The following is a 16,041-nucleotide window of genomic DNA, read 5'->3' on the forward strand; positions in this document are numbered from 1 at the left end:
ATATTTCCATAAACATATGGAGTGCAACGTCACAGGGACAATACTTACCTACCTTGGAGAATCAGCCATGGAAGGCACTTTTAAAGTGTAAAGTGTTATTGTTAACTGCAAATACTTCTTGAATGAACCAAACTGAGAGTGGCAGGGGCATATTATTTCTCCTGCTGCTGCTTTTGTTCTTTCCTTCCAATGTCAATCCATTAGAAACTGACCTGACAGCCATTTAAAATTGGCTTGTGTGAAGCTTCCTTCCCCACTCTGAACTCTAGGGTACAGATGTGGGGACCTGCATGAAAACCCCCCTGAGATTATTTTTACCAGTTTAGGTTAAAACTTCCCCAAGGTACAAACTATTTTACCTTTTGTCCCTGGACCTTACTGCTGCCACCACCAAGCGTCTAACAAAAATAACAGGGAAAGAGCCCCCTTGGAAACGTCTTTCTCCCCAAAATCCCCCCAATCCCTACACCCCCTTTCCTGGGGAAGGCTTGATAAAAATCCTCACCAATTTGCATAGGTGAACACAGACCCAAACCCTTGGATCTTAAGAACAATGAAAAAGCAATCAGGTTCTTAAAAGAAGAATTTTAATTAAAGAAAAAGTAAAAGAATCACCTCTGTAAAATCAGGATGGTAAATACCTTACAGGGTAATCAGATTCAAAACATAGAGAATCCCTCTAGGCAAAACCTTAAGTTACAAAAAGACACAGAACCAGGAATATACATTCCATTCAGCACAACTGATTTTATCAGCCATTTAAACAAAACAGAATCTAACGCATATCTAACTAGATTGCTTATTAACTCTTTACAGGAGTTCTAACCTGCATTCCTGCTCTGGTCCCAGCAAAAAACAACACAGACAGAGGGAACCCTTTGTACCCCCCCACCCCCTCCTGCTCCATTTTGAAAGTCTCTTGTCTCCTCATTGGTCATTTTGGTCAGGTGCGAGCGAGGTTATCTTTGCTTCTTAACTCTTTACAGGTGAAAGGATTTTTCCTCTGGCCAGGAGGGATTTAAAGGTGTTTACTCTTCCCTTTATATTTATGACAGCTTGTGATGCATTTAGCTGCTGGGATTATGGTAGCGATGGGTTATAGATTAGCTTCGGGAGTGTTGGCATTTTTTGCCCGTTACCTTGTGAGATGCCGATCTTGAAAGAGGAGGATATGGTTGCTAGCCCTCTGCTTTCAACGCACAGCTTCCAGTGATTTGTCTGAGGGGCTGAAGATGTTGGAAACGTCATGGCAAAGAAAGTGAAGACTAATTTAGAAACGGTAACATGGCTTTACACTTGTTTAGCGCCTCCCATCTGAGGAGCTCAACTCATCTTGGCCTTGTGGCAGCACTTCCAGCCCTGATGAGGGACTGGGCGAGGCACACTACATGTGTGCAACAGGGAGTCTCTGCCCCAAAGAGCTCACGGTCATGGTGGGTGGAGAGACCCAGCAGGTGCACGCAACTGGCCACGGGGGGCAGGGCAATGTGCAAGCGAAACAGTTATGTTTGGCATCCTGAGTAGCAGCACCAGCACCTTGTGGAGTGGTGAGCCTCCAAACACTCCTGTGAGCTGGGAAGCTGTTATCCTCCCCTTACAGAGAGGGAAATTCCTGGCCCAGAAAGGTCCGATGACTTGCCAGGGTTCAAGCTTCGAGTCCATGGCAGAGCCAGGAGTAGAAGGTGGATCTCCTCACTCTCACGCATGTGCTGTAACCACAGGCTCATTATGTTCTCTTTTTGCGAGAGACTCCTCACCACAGTATGAAAACCTCTCGAAGAGCTTTCTGTGCCCCTGCCCTGACCTGTCCATCAAATCTAGTTTTGCGGAGCCTCCCACATGGCAATCCCAGGAACAGGGGATTCTTGTCTCAGGAGTATCCCTTCCCACTAAGCCTATCCAGTCTAGGTCCTGATGACAGGAAGCCCCGCCACCCAGACCTTCCCTTTCTCTTGCCTTGTACCTCTCTCCTCTCCCTCATCTTCAGCATTGAAGATGTCTTTCCCTGCCATGCCCAGGGCCAGTACATGCTCCTCCTTCCCTCCTTCCCCGCTTCACCTGCCTGCCAAGTGAGCCATTCCCTGTCTGGTACTGGAGAGAGACAGGGTGCTCTGGAGATGTGTTGGCTCAGCACCAGCCACCGCTTCAGGGCTGGCGGGGCAGCCAGGAAAGGAAGCCAGGGCACTCCCTGGCCTCTGGGGTTGCTGAAGCTTGGGGATGCGGGATTCAGCATCTGTCTCGTGGAGAGGAGGATAAAGAGACCGGTCACACCCCGCTGCTCTGTGTGCCTTGCTTTGCTGCCACTGAGCGGAGAGAGCAGCCTCTGTCTCATCTCACCCAGCCGCCGTCAGCCGACGCATCTAGAATCGCAGCACTTGGGACTAAGTCGGGTGTGCTGGCAAGGCTGCTTCTGCCATAAATACACTTGAACTTGACTTCAAGAATTGCTCCAGTCCAGCAGTAGGAATCTGGAGGGTGCAGGGAACAGAAGCTGTTTCCTCTTGGAGCAGCTCTTAATTACTGTGCCCAGGGAGCTGGCGAGACGTTAATGGGATCCCTTTTAGTCCAGCTGTGCTGCAGTCACCATTTGTGCCTTCGTCTCCCCTCACGGTCTCCCCGGCACTCGGCTCGGCTACCCATGCTGCTGCCCCCCACCGGCTCAATGCAGAGAGGTCTCCACGTCAGGACGGATGTCTTGATTTTTAAAACTCTCCAGTCTCCCTCCGGGGCCTTGTCTCTGTTTTCATCACTCCCCTAATATTGACTTCTGCTGGTCCAAGAGCCTTGTGTTCGTGGCTCTGCCACAGATTCCCTGACATTATTTCCCAGACAGTGGGTCCTGACCCACCATTGGGTCGCAGGACGGTTGCCATGTCCAGGGCTGGATTAACCCGTCACAGGGCACTGGCCTAGGCAAACGTACACTTCTGGCCCAGTACACAGGGGAGGCTGTGGGGTGAGGGGTGGGGTTTGGACAGCGAGACTGCCCTGCACTCAGCTGACCGCGATGGCTTCTGTCTCATGGGGTTGAGCCCCACTCTCCTCTCCAGACACTGTGGCCAGGTGCTCAGGGTCACAGCATCACACAGGTCTGGCCCAGCCAGAAGTTGGTGTCTGGTCGCAATACCACTCACTCAAATTTGGCCCTGCCTCCCTCCTGTTAGTTTGGAGGGTTGGCCAGGCCGAACCTGAGTGGCTCTGCGATCCCATCATGCACCTGGTCGTAGGGAGCCAGCCTGGCTCTGTAAGACAGGAGCTGTCCCTGCAGGGTGCATGCAGGGTGGGCCCACTCTCCAAGACTCCAGTCGTCCTCCCGCAACTCTCCTCCACACCAGGATTAGCTGGGATTAGGCTTGCAATGCTGGGGTGGCACGTACATATCGTGTCTGTTTAGAATGTAAGCTCTTCAGGGCGGGGATTGTCTCTCAGCCTCAACTAGCCCAAGGAGTCTGGGTTATGGTCCTTCATCATCCCAAACTGGAATTATCCCTAATCTTTCTGACCTGCGCCTCCAGAACATCCCTCTATCTCTGCTGTTATTAGACGCTGTACAGTCTGAAGTTGTATTCCATGGCACTCTCCCCATCCATGCACCAACCAAGCCTCACCCTACTTGTCTTAAAAGAGCAGATCAGAGAGCTTCCTGAGTCATGCAGAGGTGTTTCCACTAATCTTAATAAGACGTGAGGCCACCATGTTTAATGTGGTGCCTTGGTAGTGTGTGCACCTTGCCTTTCTGTGCTTTTCCCTCCACAGGTCTTTTCCAAGTTGCTGTACCCCATTGTGAGGGAGGGAGCGCTGTCCGTTCTGCTGTACATGCTGCTGAGTTTCCAGCACTCGCATGAAGCATTCCACTTGGTAAGGCTAAATCCAGACTTAAACAAGTGTGTCATACGGAACGTATCATACCTCAGTTCAGTACGATGAATGTAATAGCTAAGGTAGCTAAAAAAGAGCCTGGAAGCAAAGACACTAGAGCAGTGGTCTCCAACCTTTTTATGCCCATGATCAGTTTTTGAATTTAAGGCCAACCCAGGATCTACCCCACCCCTTCCCCAAAGCCCCGCCCTGCTCACTCTGTCCCCCACCCTCCATCACTCGCTCTCCCCAACCCTCACTCACTTTCACTGGGCTGGGATAGTGGGCTGGGGTTCGGGAGGGGGTGCAGGCTCTGGGCTGGGGCAGAGGGGTTCGCAGTGTGGGAGGGGGCTCTGGGCTGAGCCTGGGGCAGAGGGTTGGGGTGCAGAAGGGGGTGCAAGCTCTGGGAGGGAGTTTGGGTGCAGGAGGGGACTCTGGGCTGGGCTAGGGGGTTGGAGTGCAGGAGGGGGTGGTGGTGCTGGTTCTGGGAGGGGGATCGGGCTGCTGCTTGGGGTGCAGGAGGGGGTTCAGGGTGCGGGAGGGGAGAAGGGGCCAACATGCCCCCAGGGGAGCGGGGGGGGGGTGGCACATGGCTCAGCGCACTGCCCCTCTCTGCAAGCACCACCCCTGCAGCTCCCATTGGCCACTGCTCCCTGTTCCTGGCCAATGGGAGCTGCGGGGGCGGTGCTTGCAGGCAGGAGCAGCGCGCAGAGGGCGACCTCTGCCCACCCTCCCTCCCCCGGGGCTGCGGGGCTGTGCTGGCCACTTCCGGGAGCGGCGTGGGACCGAGGCAGGCAGGGAGCCTGTCTTAGCGGCAGCCTCACTGTGCCGCCAGAGATTGCGATCAGCTAGGAGATCCTCTAGGATCGACCAGTCGATTGCGATCGACCGGTTGGTGACCACTGCACTAGAGAATCGTCTTCCATGGCCAGAGGTTCTCAAGATTATTTTCATGGCTTGCCACAAATCTGTCCCCAGTCCTTCCTCAGCTGCTCCGCAGAACTTTTTGCATCCATCTCTACAGCAGATTGATGGTGGCACTAGGGGAACCAGAGCTGGTGTATTTGGGGTGCTCTGAGCCTAAGAAGGAGTTGATTGCAAGGGACCAAGCAAACATGCTACAGCAGGAGACCAGGGATGAAGACTGGAAGGCGGTTCCTACCTTCTCCCTGACAACTCCTCCTGGCCTTGATTTCCCTTCTTTTGCTTGACAAATATAGGAGGCAAAAATGTCTGGCTTCCTATCTGTTTATATTGGCATGTATGTCTTTCGATGAGGTCTGAGAAATGTTCATACCAGAGCTTAGGAAACTATTGATTGCAAAAAGGTGTTTGGTTCCCTCCCCAACAACATTTCCCATTTTTCTCAATTAATGAAATCGCCACAGATTAGCAAAAAAGTTTCAAGCTTGAAATGAAAGAAGCATGCACCTGGTTTCCAAGGCAGAGGCAGCGTTAGAGATCATTTCATTCAAAACCAGTAATTCAGGACAGATGAGGTGAAATCACAGGAAACAAATTAGTGAGACATGTTGCATGAATTTGCATGGGAATTTTAAAACCAGGGTCTAGCACATTTATACCTTTTGGAACGATATATTAGTTCCGTTCTGCTACCGACCCAGCAGGGGGCACTTGTGTACAATTCTTTTGGGTTTGGAGTCTGTAACATAAGAGTGGCTTTAATTTCCTCTATAAAGAGTGGATTTAAAACAAAATAATCAATTTGGCTATTTGGACATCTCTTCCCACCCATCCGGCCATAACAACTGTAGTGTAGTTTATAGAGATTGCAATAAAATGATACAAATCACAGATTAGTCAAGATAGGTTCAGTTAGCAATATATGTAGCTCATAGTTTAAGGTTAAGCTACTTAGTGCTCCATTCCCGCACACAACATTCCATTCCCTAGTAAGTGTGTATGAACAGATCGTACAGACTAATAGCGTGAAATTCACTCTTGCGCAAAGAGCTAACACAGGGCCTAGGTAACACACTTAAGCCCTCAAAATAAGGGTTAAGACCCTGATCCTGCACCACTGAAGACCAGGGGGCTTTGCTGTTGACTTCAATAGATTCAAGGTCAAGCCCGAAGTGGGATTTAAGTGATGCACAGGTCTTGTGTGCTGGCCCTCTGGAAGGGGTGAAATTTCACACAGATATCTTAATCCAGGGTGCTGTGCGGGGTGTAGTAGATGCATAACTAGTCTGAGCCTTATGTCAGTGAATTTACTTTGCTTTTTTAGCTTCTTCCCCACATTCCCAGACTGGTGGCCTCTCTGAACAAGGAAGACTCCAACTCAGCAACAAGCTGCCTGGAACAGCTGGCCGAGCTGATCCACTCTATGTTCTTCCGGTTTTCAGGATTTCCAGATCTCTATGAGCCGGTCATGGAAGCAGTCAAAGTAAGGCATGCAGTTCTAATCTCGTCCTCTGAACCGCATATAAACTATCTTTAGTTTGCTGTTCAATACAGATCGACCTTGTCATCATTAGAGATGGGCCTGAATCATATCTGAGCTCTCCTCACTCTGCGGGGAAGGGGATGCTTCAGATTCTGAATCTGGATCTTATTTGAAAAGCTTGGCCCTGTCTTTGGGGGAGGGACCATCTCTTACTATGTGTCTGTGCAGTGCCTTGCACTGTGGGGTCCTGATCACAAGTGTTGCTTCTAGCCACCGCTCTAATCCAAATAAAATAGAATAAATTATACTATGCTTAAGCAAGTCATAGTGGGGAGTCGATACTGCCCCCTATGAGTTTCCAGTGACTTGAATTTCCCACTGAAGCTTTGCCGATGAGGTTCACCGGTACCTCTCAGTGATTCTTTATTACATCATAGGAAGTAAAATTGATTTTGACAAAGATCTCTGGTTGTTTCTAAGGCTCTTCCAATTCCAAATGAAGACCGAATTAAACATTTATTGGGACAAAATGCTTGGACCTCCCAGAAGAATGAGCTGGCCTATTTCTACCCGCGTCTAGCTTCCAAATCTGACACAGGGAAGATTGGGTTAATTAACCTGGGGAACACCTGCTACATGAACAGCATCATTCAGGCTCTTTTCATGGCCTCTGAGTAGGTTTCCTTTCCCTCTCCTCTATCAATAGTGCTGTGAGTTTGTCTGTTACAGAAACTGGGTTTCCCCAATGGCTAATTTTCTCTGTGTTTTTGATTTGCTTTTAAAGCTTTAGGCACTCAGTGCTGAATTTAACCGAAAGCAATTCTCAGCCCTTGATGACAAAGCTCCAGTGGCTCTTTGCATTTCTGGAGCACAGTCAGGTAATTATTGCACATTCTTGTTTGTACCGTTGGCGTCAGAAAGGCTCATCTGGGTGCTACACCCTGCCTGGTTCAATTGCTGATAAGAGGTCTGGGACTGCAAAGTTGCTGGCTGCCATTAGGGACTGCTGTACTCTGCAGAGCCCATCTCTCCAGCTCACAGTGAGCGGCGTGCCCAGCATGGTGGGGATGGAAACTCTGCATGCTCTGGCTGCCTGGCTTGATCCTCATCTGCCAGGGGATGGGAGAAGGCATGGGAGACCTGGCTCTGGCAAAGGGTGAGGAAGGGCAGGGCCGCACTGCACTGTTTCCCCCGGCAGGACAGTAAAGAAGTGGTGGGGAGTAAAGGCTCTGGGAAGGATGGGGTGCAGGTGTCTCGGGCAGGGGTGCCCTATGGCTGGACTTTGAGGGGAGGGAGGTGCAAGTGTTTGGGCTCTGGGGGGCTCCGTGCAGCCCTCTCCAGTACCCCGCAACTGGAACAGGGTTGTCATAGGGTTTTTTTTTAATTTTCTGCTCCTGGGGGAATCTTTTTTCTTGGGGTCTGTATTGTTGACATACTTGTTGACAGGTATTTAAAAAAAAATTACCCATATAATTGAAACTGGAGTGATTATATTGTGTTATTTTGACAAATAAATATGCAGAATTTTAAAATATTGTGCACAGAATTTTTAATATTTTGGTGCAGATTTTCCCCAGGAGTAATTATGGGTTCAGATTTGGAAAAATATACGTGGTGGTCTCTCCCAAGCTTCTCACTCATGAGAATGGGCAGTCTTCAGATTATAATCTCCCCTGGCATGGTCAATGTAATAGTTAATATTAACATTTAAATACTCATTCGATTCAGTGGGCTTAGAGATGAATGAGTTGGCAGCTTTTGGAACTCTTGTTTCAGGCTGCCTGTAGACTCAGGCAAACGTGGGGGAGGGATAGCTCAGTGGTCTGAGCATTGGCCTGCTAAACCCAGCGTTGTGAGTTCAATCCTTGAGGGGGCCATTTAGGAATCTGGGGCAAAAATTGGGGATTGGTCCTGCTTTGAGCAGGGGGTTAGACTAGATGACCTCCTGATGACCCCTTCCAACCCTGATATTCTATGATCATAATAGTGGTGATACATGGCTCATAGTTTGAAGGTTATTTTCACAACCATAAAAGATCAAGGCCAAGATTTTCAAAAGTGACTGATCAGTGATTTTGGGTGCTTCCATTTTGGATGGCTAATTTGAAGCCTCTGAGAGAGGCCACTGAAGGGTGATGGGTAGTAATTCCCAAGCCATGGTCAGTAGAGAGCTGGCTCTTCTTCATTTCTAGATGCATTGAAAGAAGATGAGAATGCATCGGTACTTTTCTGCTGTTGCTTTTCCATGCTAGCAACTGCTGTGGTTGCCACAAGGGGGTTATTCAATGGCTAGTGGGAGAGGAGGTGGTCTTCACAGTTATGAATAGAAGGGCATGGGCTCCACGCAATTGCATGGATAGGGTGGTGTCCACAAACCAATGGATATAAAGATGTGGTCATGCTTTGAAAACACTTGAACGTCCAGCATTGGGGATAACTCCGGATGTACTGTCAATGCTGGATAAGAGCTAATGTTGTCACACTTTGCCTGAGAGCTTGCTGCTTCATACTGTCTTCCTTCTCATTCAATCAGCTGCATTCCTACTGACTAAAATACGTGGTTACTCTTATTATCCATCTGACCCTGGGACCCCAGGGGCATAACATGCGGCAGTGCTTATATGGTCAATCACACTGTCTCCCTGTCAGGGTTCCCTCCCCACTCTGAACTCTAGGGTACAGATGTGGGGACCTGCATGAAAGACCCCTGAAGCTTATTTCTACCAGCTTACGTTAAAACTTCCCCAAGGCACAAATCCTTCCTTGTCCTTGGATGGGTACTGCTGCCACCACCAAGTGAGTTGGACAAAGGTTCAGGAAAAGGACAACTTGGAGTTTCTGTTCCCTAAAATATCTCCCCAAGCCCCTTCATCCCCTTTCCTGGGGAGGCTTGAGAATAATCTACCAACCAAATAGGTAAACCAGATTCTTAAAAAACAGAACTTTATTATAAAGAAAAAAAAAGTAAAAGAAGCACCTCTGTAAAATCAGGATGGAAGGTAACTTCACAGGGTAAGCAGATTCAAAACACAGAGGATTCCCCTCTCGGCACAACTTTAAAATTACAAAAACCAGGGATAAACCTCCCTCTTAGCACAGGGAAAATTCACAAGTTGAAAAGAAAAGGTAATCTAACGTGCCCTGCCTTATTTACTTCCTCTTTTTGCAATATTGAGACTCATTTTAGGATGATTTTAGGAGAAGGAGTTTTCTGACCTGATGCTTCTCTGCTTCCCCAGAGAACACACAAACAAAGCCTCCCCCCAACCCCCGATTTGAAAGTATCTTCTTTCCTCATTGGTCCTTTTGGGCAGGTGCCAACCAGGTTATTTGAGCTTCTTAACCCCATACAGGTAAGGAGGAATTCTAGGCTACCCTTAGCTGTATGATTATGACACTCCCTAACAGCTTCTAGCTATTGTCTCTTCTCATGTTGATCTTCTTTCAGCTCTGACTATCTCTTCTCATGCAGAGCTGTGTCCCCATCCATATTAATTAGATAGCTGCTTCCTCAAGGCATTAGTTACATTGCTCAGTAATATAGTACCTGCCTACAGTGATCAGATAACGGGTGGAAGTTGTTTTATTTTTATAAAATGATTTGGATCAAATTTAATGGAGGATCAAATGAACTGGTGAATGAATTAAGTGGAAGTCTCTGTACTAGTATATAAATAGTTTAAACATGGAAGGCGGAGATGAATAAAAGGGGACATGAAGAAAATATATAAAATAATGAGTGGGCTAGAGAAGGTAGATCAGTTAAATTGATGCTCCCAAGAGCAAGGAAACATTCAAGGAAATTGAGAGGTAGCCAGTTCAAAACTGATAAAAGAAAATACTTTTCCATGTAATATGCAATTAGCCTGTGGAACTCACTACCACAAAGTACCATAAGGGCAAGAGCTTAGGAGGATTTGGAAAGGGGTTTGTTTAAGCATTTATATGGACAACAGAAATATCCAGAGTTACCCTCGTACATCATAGTATAAACAATTAGATGTTGGGGATTAGAAGTAAACTTCCCTCGGGGCAGGTTATCCTGTAATCTCCTTCAGCAGGGTTTCTTCCTCTGAAGCAGTGGGTACTGGCCATTGTGGGAGATGAGATACAGGACTAGATGGACCCACTGGCCTGATCCATTACAACAACTCCTATGCTTCTAAGAATGAAGAGGAAGCTGAGTTGAAATGTGAAGAATTACCACTTCCATATGAGCCCTCAGAGAGGCAGAATAACATTATCCAAGACGAAATGTAGCTAGGAGTCTGCTGTTAAGATGCTCCTGCTTATGCAAAATGTGCTGTGAGATTTTAAGGCATGTATGTGGCTGAAACCTTCATTTCAAGTCTCATTTGAAAGAGTATATAACATAAATAGAGCATGCACTTATATAGCACCTTTCCCTTGAGGATCTCAAAGCACTTTACAAATGTAGGCCCACTTCAATGACTCTGCTTTACAGGTGGCAAAATTGAGGCACGGAAAGGTTAAGCGACTTGCCTGAGGTCACACAGCAAGACAGTGGCAGAGGTGGGACTAGAAAACATGTTTTCTGAGGCCTATTCCCTTACTCTAACCCCTGAATGCTCCCTAATTGCAATGCACCAATGAAGTTTGCCCTGGTTCCTGAGTAGGGAGGCCATTCGTCTGGTTTAAAACGGGACTGTCCTAGTTTTGTCCCTCTCTGCTAGTGATTAAAACCAGACATGGCTTTGTCTGATGGAAATCTGTCTCTGGAGGAGGACGCCAGTGGGGGCGGTGCCTCTGCGGCGTGGCCGGGGAGGGCCCATGGCGTTCTGCTGTTCAGTCGGCGCAGCTGGGCCAGCTGCAGCAGCTGCCCTCTCCTCTCCTTGGCTGCTAGACGCTGCACACCAGGCAGCCAGCCGATACGTTGACGGGGCTAACAGCTGGTTAGACGCTGCAGGAAGGGGGCCAAACTGGCCTCTGTGCTGTCCCCTGTCAGGCATCAGGAAGCCAGCAAAAAGGAGGTTACAGTAGTCAACGTTTTGAGATTATGAGGAGGGACCAGAGTTTATGCAGGGTGCACAGGATGAAAAAGGTCAGATTTTAGAAACAGCAGAGAGGAAAACACAGCTGGATGTGGTGGCACGGGAGAGGGAAGAATCAAAGAGGACTCACAAGTTAATGGTCTGAGTGGCGGATAGGGAAGATGGTGATATTTCAACAGCGAGTGCAGGAAGGAGTTCCATTTTTTTGATCAGGTTAAATTTAAGATGAAGGGAAGACAACGAGGGGGGATGTCAGAGAGAGATCGAGAGGGCAGGGCCGAAGTACAGGATTGGAACTGAATGGATTGGAAAGGTAACTTTGTGCATCAAGGCCAAGGACCGGGGCCTGGTGGCTGAGGGGGAGGTTGACAGGCTGTTAGAATGGAGGGCCTGATATTAAAAGTAACCTCGGGCTCTAGCAGGAACTCATGTGTGTTCCCTGGCAGTGCACCAGTAACTCATGTCTGTGTGTCTGTCCCTGGTGGTGCACCAGTAAAGGGTGTGAACAGAACTGTGAGAGACGGTGTGCTTAAAAGGCTCTTAAACCCAGACTCCAGAGCCTGCCACACTTGACTCTCCCAAGCAGAACATGTGACTCCATCATGGTCGCGTCACTGCCTTGTGTTTATCGAATACATCGGTGATGCTCATGCTCCAAACAGAGGAGAATCGTATATGGTTTGCAGCCAACTTCTAGTCTGGATAAGCAGCCAGGAATGAAACAGTCTCTCTCTAACGGTGCCCTGGGGGCTTGTCTGAAAACGGTGGGAGAAAACCCTTTCGAGCAGAACTGCTGCATCTGCTATCAGCACTTGTGTGGCACCAGGGGCAGGGGTGGAAGCAGCATATGGCTGTATCTCAGAATAACCCGCTTACCTTAAATGCATATCACTGCGGCCATTCAAAAGCAGCTGGAATGTCTGGCTCGTGTTACGATCACCTCGGTGGGTCCCACATGTAGCTACTTCGTTGCAGAAAAGGGTGTAGCAAGTAGCAACATAACCAAAGGACTGTGGGATTCTAGGTTTGCTAACATCTGCTCCTTCACTTAGAGCAGAGGGTCAGATTCAGGGTTAGGGGAAGCAGGTGTGAACTTCACTGAAGCCAGTATTTTGCATTTAAGAGTCAAAAAGAAGCTTCTTTACTGTACCCTGCTGGGCCTTTTGGTATTGGGCTCTTTGGGTTCTTATACTGTGCCTGTCCCATCACCATAGTAGGGGAACACATGGCAGTCTATCTGAACCATGGGAATTCTCTGAGTCTTTTAAAAAATCCTGGTCCCTGGTGGAAAATTAATAATCTCCATGATCAGGGTGACTACACCACTGCCCGTACAGATAGCTTGTTCCCTCAAACTCTGATTCACAAGCAGTTCTCAGCTGTAATCAATAAAGTCAACATCGTCTCTGAGTTTTTTTATAGTCACCGCGCTGAAACGCAAGACGTCTTTTAATCCCGAATGGCCGAAAGAATATGAGTTCATTGCTGAAAGCAGGAACGGAGAGCATCGCGCATCTTGCAGCCTGTATAGGAGTGATGTAGCTGTCAGCAATCATCGAAAAGGAGACTTGAATCAACACATTTCTTCTGAAAAGTACAAACAGAACGCATGCAGTGCAGCTACTTCTGCTAATATGCAGAACTTCTTCAAAGCAAGCGTGTCACCTCATGCCGATAATGTGACTGCTGCTGAACTTTGCAAAGTGGTCCATGCTGTTATGCGTCACCTTTCGTAACGAAGCATCAACAGTAGCGTAAAATTTAATAAAACTATTTACCATGACTCGTCTGTGGCTGAAGACTTGACTTGTGGAAAAAGCGAGGCAAAAAGCATTGAGCAAGAACATTTTAGCCCCATATTCAATTCAGAAGCATTTAGACTATATTAAGAGTAATGATCTATATTTCTATTTGACCACTGATTCTTTAAATAAGGGAGCAGCAAAGTGTTTTTCTTTAGTCTTAACGTATTTCAGTTTTGAAAAAGGGATTCAAACTTTCTCCTGGATTTAACAGTGATAGTCAGGAAACTGTGCAAGCCTTTGTCACAGAAACATGTGGCTTTTGACCTCAGTTTGCAGAAGCTGTCAGCCTATGCAGCAGATAATGCCAGTGTAAATTACGGGAAGCATAACAAGGTTTACCCGAAACTAGGGCTGTCAATTAATCACAGTTAACTCAAGCAATTAACTGAAAACAAATTAACTTGATTAAAAAAATGAATTGTGATTAATTGGAGTTTTAATCCCGCGGTTAAACAATAATAGAATACCAATTTAAATTTATTATAAATATTTTTGGATGTTTTTCTACATTTTCAAATATATTGATTTCAACTACAACACAGAATACAAAGTGCTCACTTTATATTATTATTTTTGATTACAAATATTTACACTGTAAAAAAAATAAACTAAAGAAATAGTATTTGTCAGTTCACCTCAGACAAGTCCTGTAGTGCAATCTCTTTATCATGAAAGTACAACTTAGAAATGTAGAATTATTTTTTTTACATAACTGCACTCAAAAACAAAACAACGTAAAACTTTAGAGCCTACTAGTCCATTCAGTCCTACTTCTTGTTCAGCCAATCGCTAAGACAAACAAGTTTTTGTTTACATTTACGGGAGATAATGCTGCCTGCTTCTTATTTACAATGTCACCTGAGAGTGAGAACAGGCATTCGTATGGCACTGTTGTACTCAGTGTTCCATGCTATTTACGTGCCAGATATGCTGAACGTTCATATACCCCTTCATGCTTTGACTTGTAGATTGCAATTCTTATCTCTTTTTACAGTGCAAATATTTGTAATAAAAATAATAATATAAACAGTACAAAGTATAAAATATTTGTAATAAAAATAATGTATATGTATATATAATATCCGTATGTCTATAATATAAGAATGTATATATAATACACAAATAATATATTTGTAATAAAATAATATAAATAGTATAAAGTATAAAATATTTGTAATCAAAAATAATAATATAAAGTGAGCACTCTACATTTTGTATTCTGTGTGGTAGCTGAAATCAATATATTTGAAAGTGTAGAAAAACATCCCAAACTATTTATAATAAATTGAAATTGGTATTCTATTATTGTTTAACAGTGGGATTAAAACTGCGATTAATAGTGATTAATTTTTTAAATAATTTGACAACCCTACCAGAAACTGAAAAATGCCAACAGGGACACTTTAGCAGCCAGTTGCTCAGCACACATTCTTCATAGCACAACAGAGTAGGCTGCAAAAAAACGTTGTCAGTGTAGAACATTTAATTCTAAAGGTTTATTCTCACTTCAGCGTTTCTGCTCCTGGAACAGAACAATGAAAGGCGATTTGTGACCGTGAGGTGGAAGAGTGCAATCTATTGAGACACGTTACCAGGTAGCTGTCTCTTTTGCTGGCAGTCAACAGATTACTGAAGTGCTGGAACCCGCTACCCAGTGATTTCTAGGGTCTAGGAGAGGAGGAGTGTCCCAAAGTAATCTGGAAATGCTTGGGTAACAAGGGGGCTACCAGTGAGGTTGCTGAACTATATTTGCTCTTTGTGAGCCATGCTCTGAAGCTATTCACGGATTGTATTGATGCTTTAGAAGCTAAGTGCTTTAGTGTTCTTTTAGTGCATGAGCTCACGAAGGGACTGAATATGAAACTGGAGGGAAGGATTAGGGACAAATTCTTTGGATACATGTGAATTCTGTGCTCCAGGGATTTACTCAAAATATTCCTGGAAGGTGTAAAAAGGGCTTCATGACCTTTATGAAAGAGCAAAGGAGTATCTGCATGACAGGTATGACTTCCCTTTGCTTTCACAGCAAAGTTTTCCGGTTAGCTCTTGAAAAACCCATCAGCTTTGAAGAATTTTTCTGAAGCTGTATGCGCTTGTAGCATGAAAGAATGAAGAATCTGGCATGGTAGAAAGTCTAATCTCTTCTCTTGCATTAAAGGATTGCCTGCCTCATGAAGAGAGGTACCCAAAAAATTTCACCAGAGCACAGGGCAACTTCAAGAACTTGAAGAAAATCCAGCTGTTACATCTCTTCAGTACCACATGGCAATGCTTACACGGAGAGGGTTTTCTTTTTGATGATCACATCTTGGAGAAATGAAAAGATACAGAGATCATGAAAGTAGAGCTTCATATATGTGTCAGTTCAACAGAGGAATGCAAGAATATGTACACTGAACAAGAACAAAGAACTTCTGAAGGCCTGGGATGGGCACTGATAAAAGACTATGGTATTCTGTGAATTTTGGCACACCACACAATCTGCTTCTCACTAGCAAGCCTAACTGCCTTTACATTGTCACATTGTTCCCTACACACAAATGAACACCGTCTTTTATTGAGAAAGTTCTGAGTGACGTTGTAATATTTCATGCCATTCTGTGTAATCATAAACAGAATTGAATGCAGGGTTTGCAGGCTGTTGCACTGTCGAGCTTGCCAAAAAATCAGGACTAGTCTTTTACAATAATACTCAGGAATGAGCTGGGCATTTTAAATGTGGCAGTGTTTTCGTACAGGTTTCATTTGCTAACATTTCCACATGTGGGGTCACGCCGGCGGGAGTGGGGATGCCCTATATTCTGGGGATGCGTCAGCGGCCACCCTACTCCCTGAGTTTGCAGTGTACCAGCAAATAAAAAGAAATCTTTTTATTGTCCTGCTAATGTTACACTTCAGGGACAGTTTTAAACCTGGAGTTTTATTGAACTTAGTATCAACTCCCCACCCTCCAAGCAAA

The 16,041-nt window shown here is 46.0% G+C and overlaps 1 protein-coding gene across 1 annotated transcript in view; it reads left to right on the forward strand.

Annotated features, from left to right (window-relative positions):
• The window catches only part of USP35 (ubiquitin specific peptidase 35), a 68,145-nt gene that overhangs the window by 41,412 nt on the left and 10,692 nt on the right, over positions 1-16,041 (forward strand). The window contains exons 5-8 of the mRNA XM_073335655.2: positions 3,757-3,858; positions 6,107-6,265; positions 6,746-6,939; positions 7,050-7,143. Of these exons, the coding sequence (XP_073191756.1) occupies positions 3,757-3,858; positions 6,107-6,265; positions 6,746-6,939; positions 7,050-7,143 (549 nt within the window). The remainder of the gene's footprint in view (positions 1-3,756; positions 3,859-6,106; positions 6,266-6,745; positions 6,940-7,049; positions 7,144-16,041) is intronic.

This window comes from Lepidochelys kempii, chromosome 1 (assembly GCF_965140285.1).
Source record: "Lepidochelys kempii isolate rLepKem1 chromosome 1, rLepKem1.hap1, whole genome shotgun sequence".
Classification (NCBI taxonomy): Eukaryota; Metazoa; Chordata; order Testudines; family Cheloniidae; genus Lepidochelys; species Lepidochelys kempii.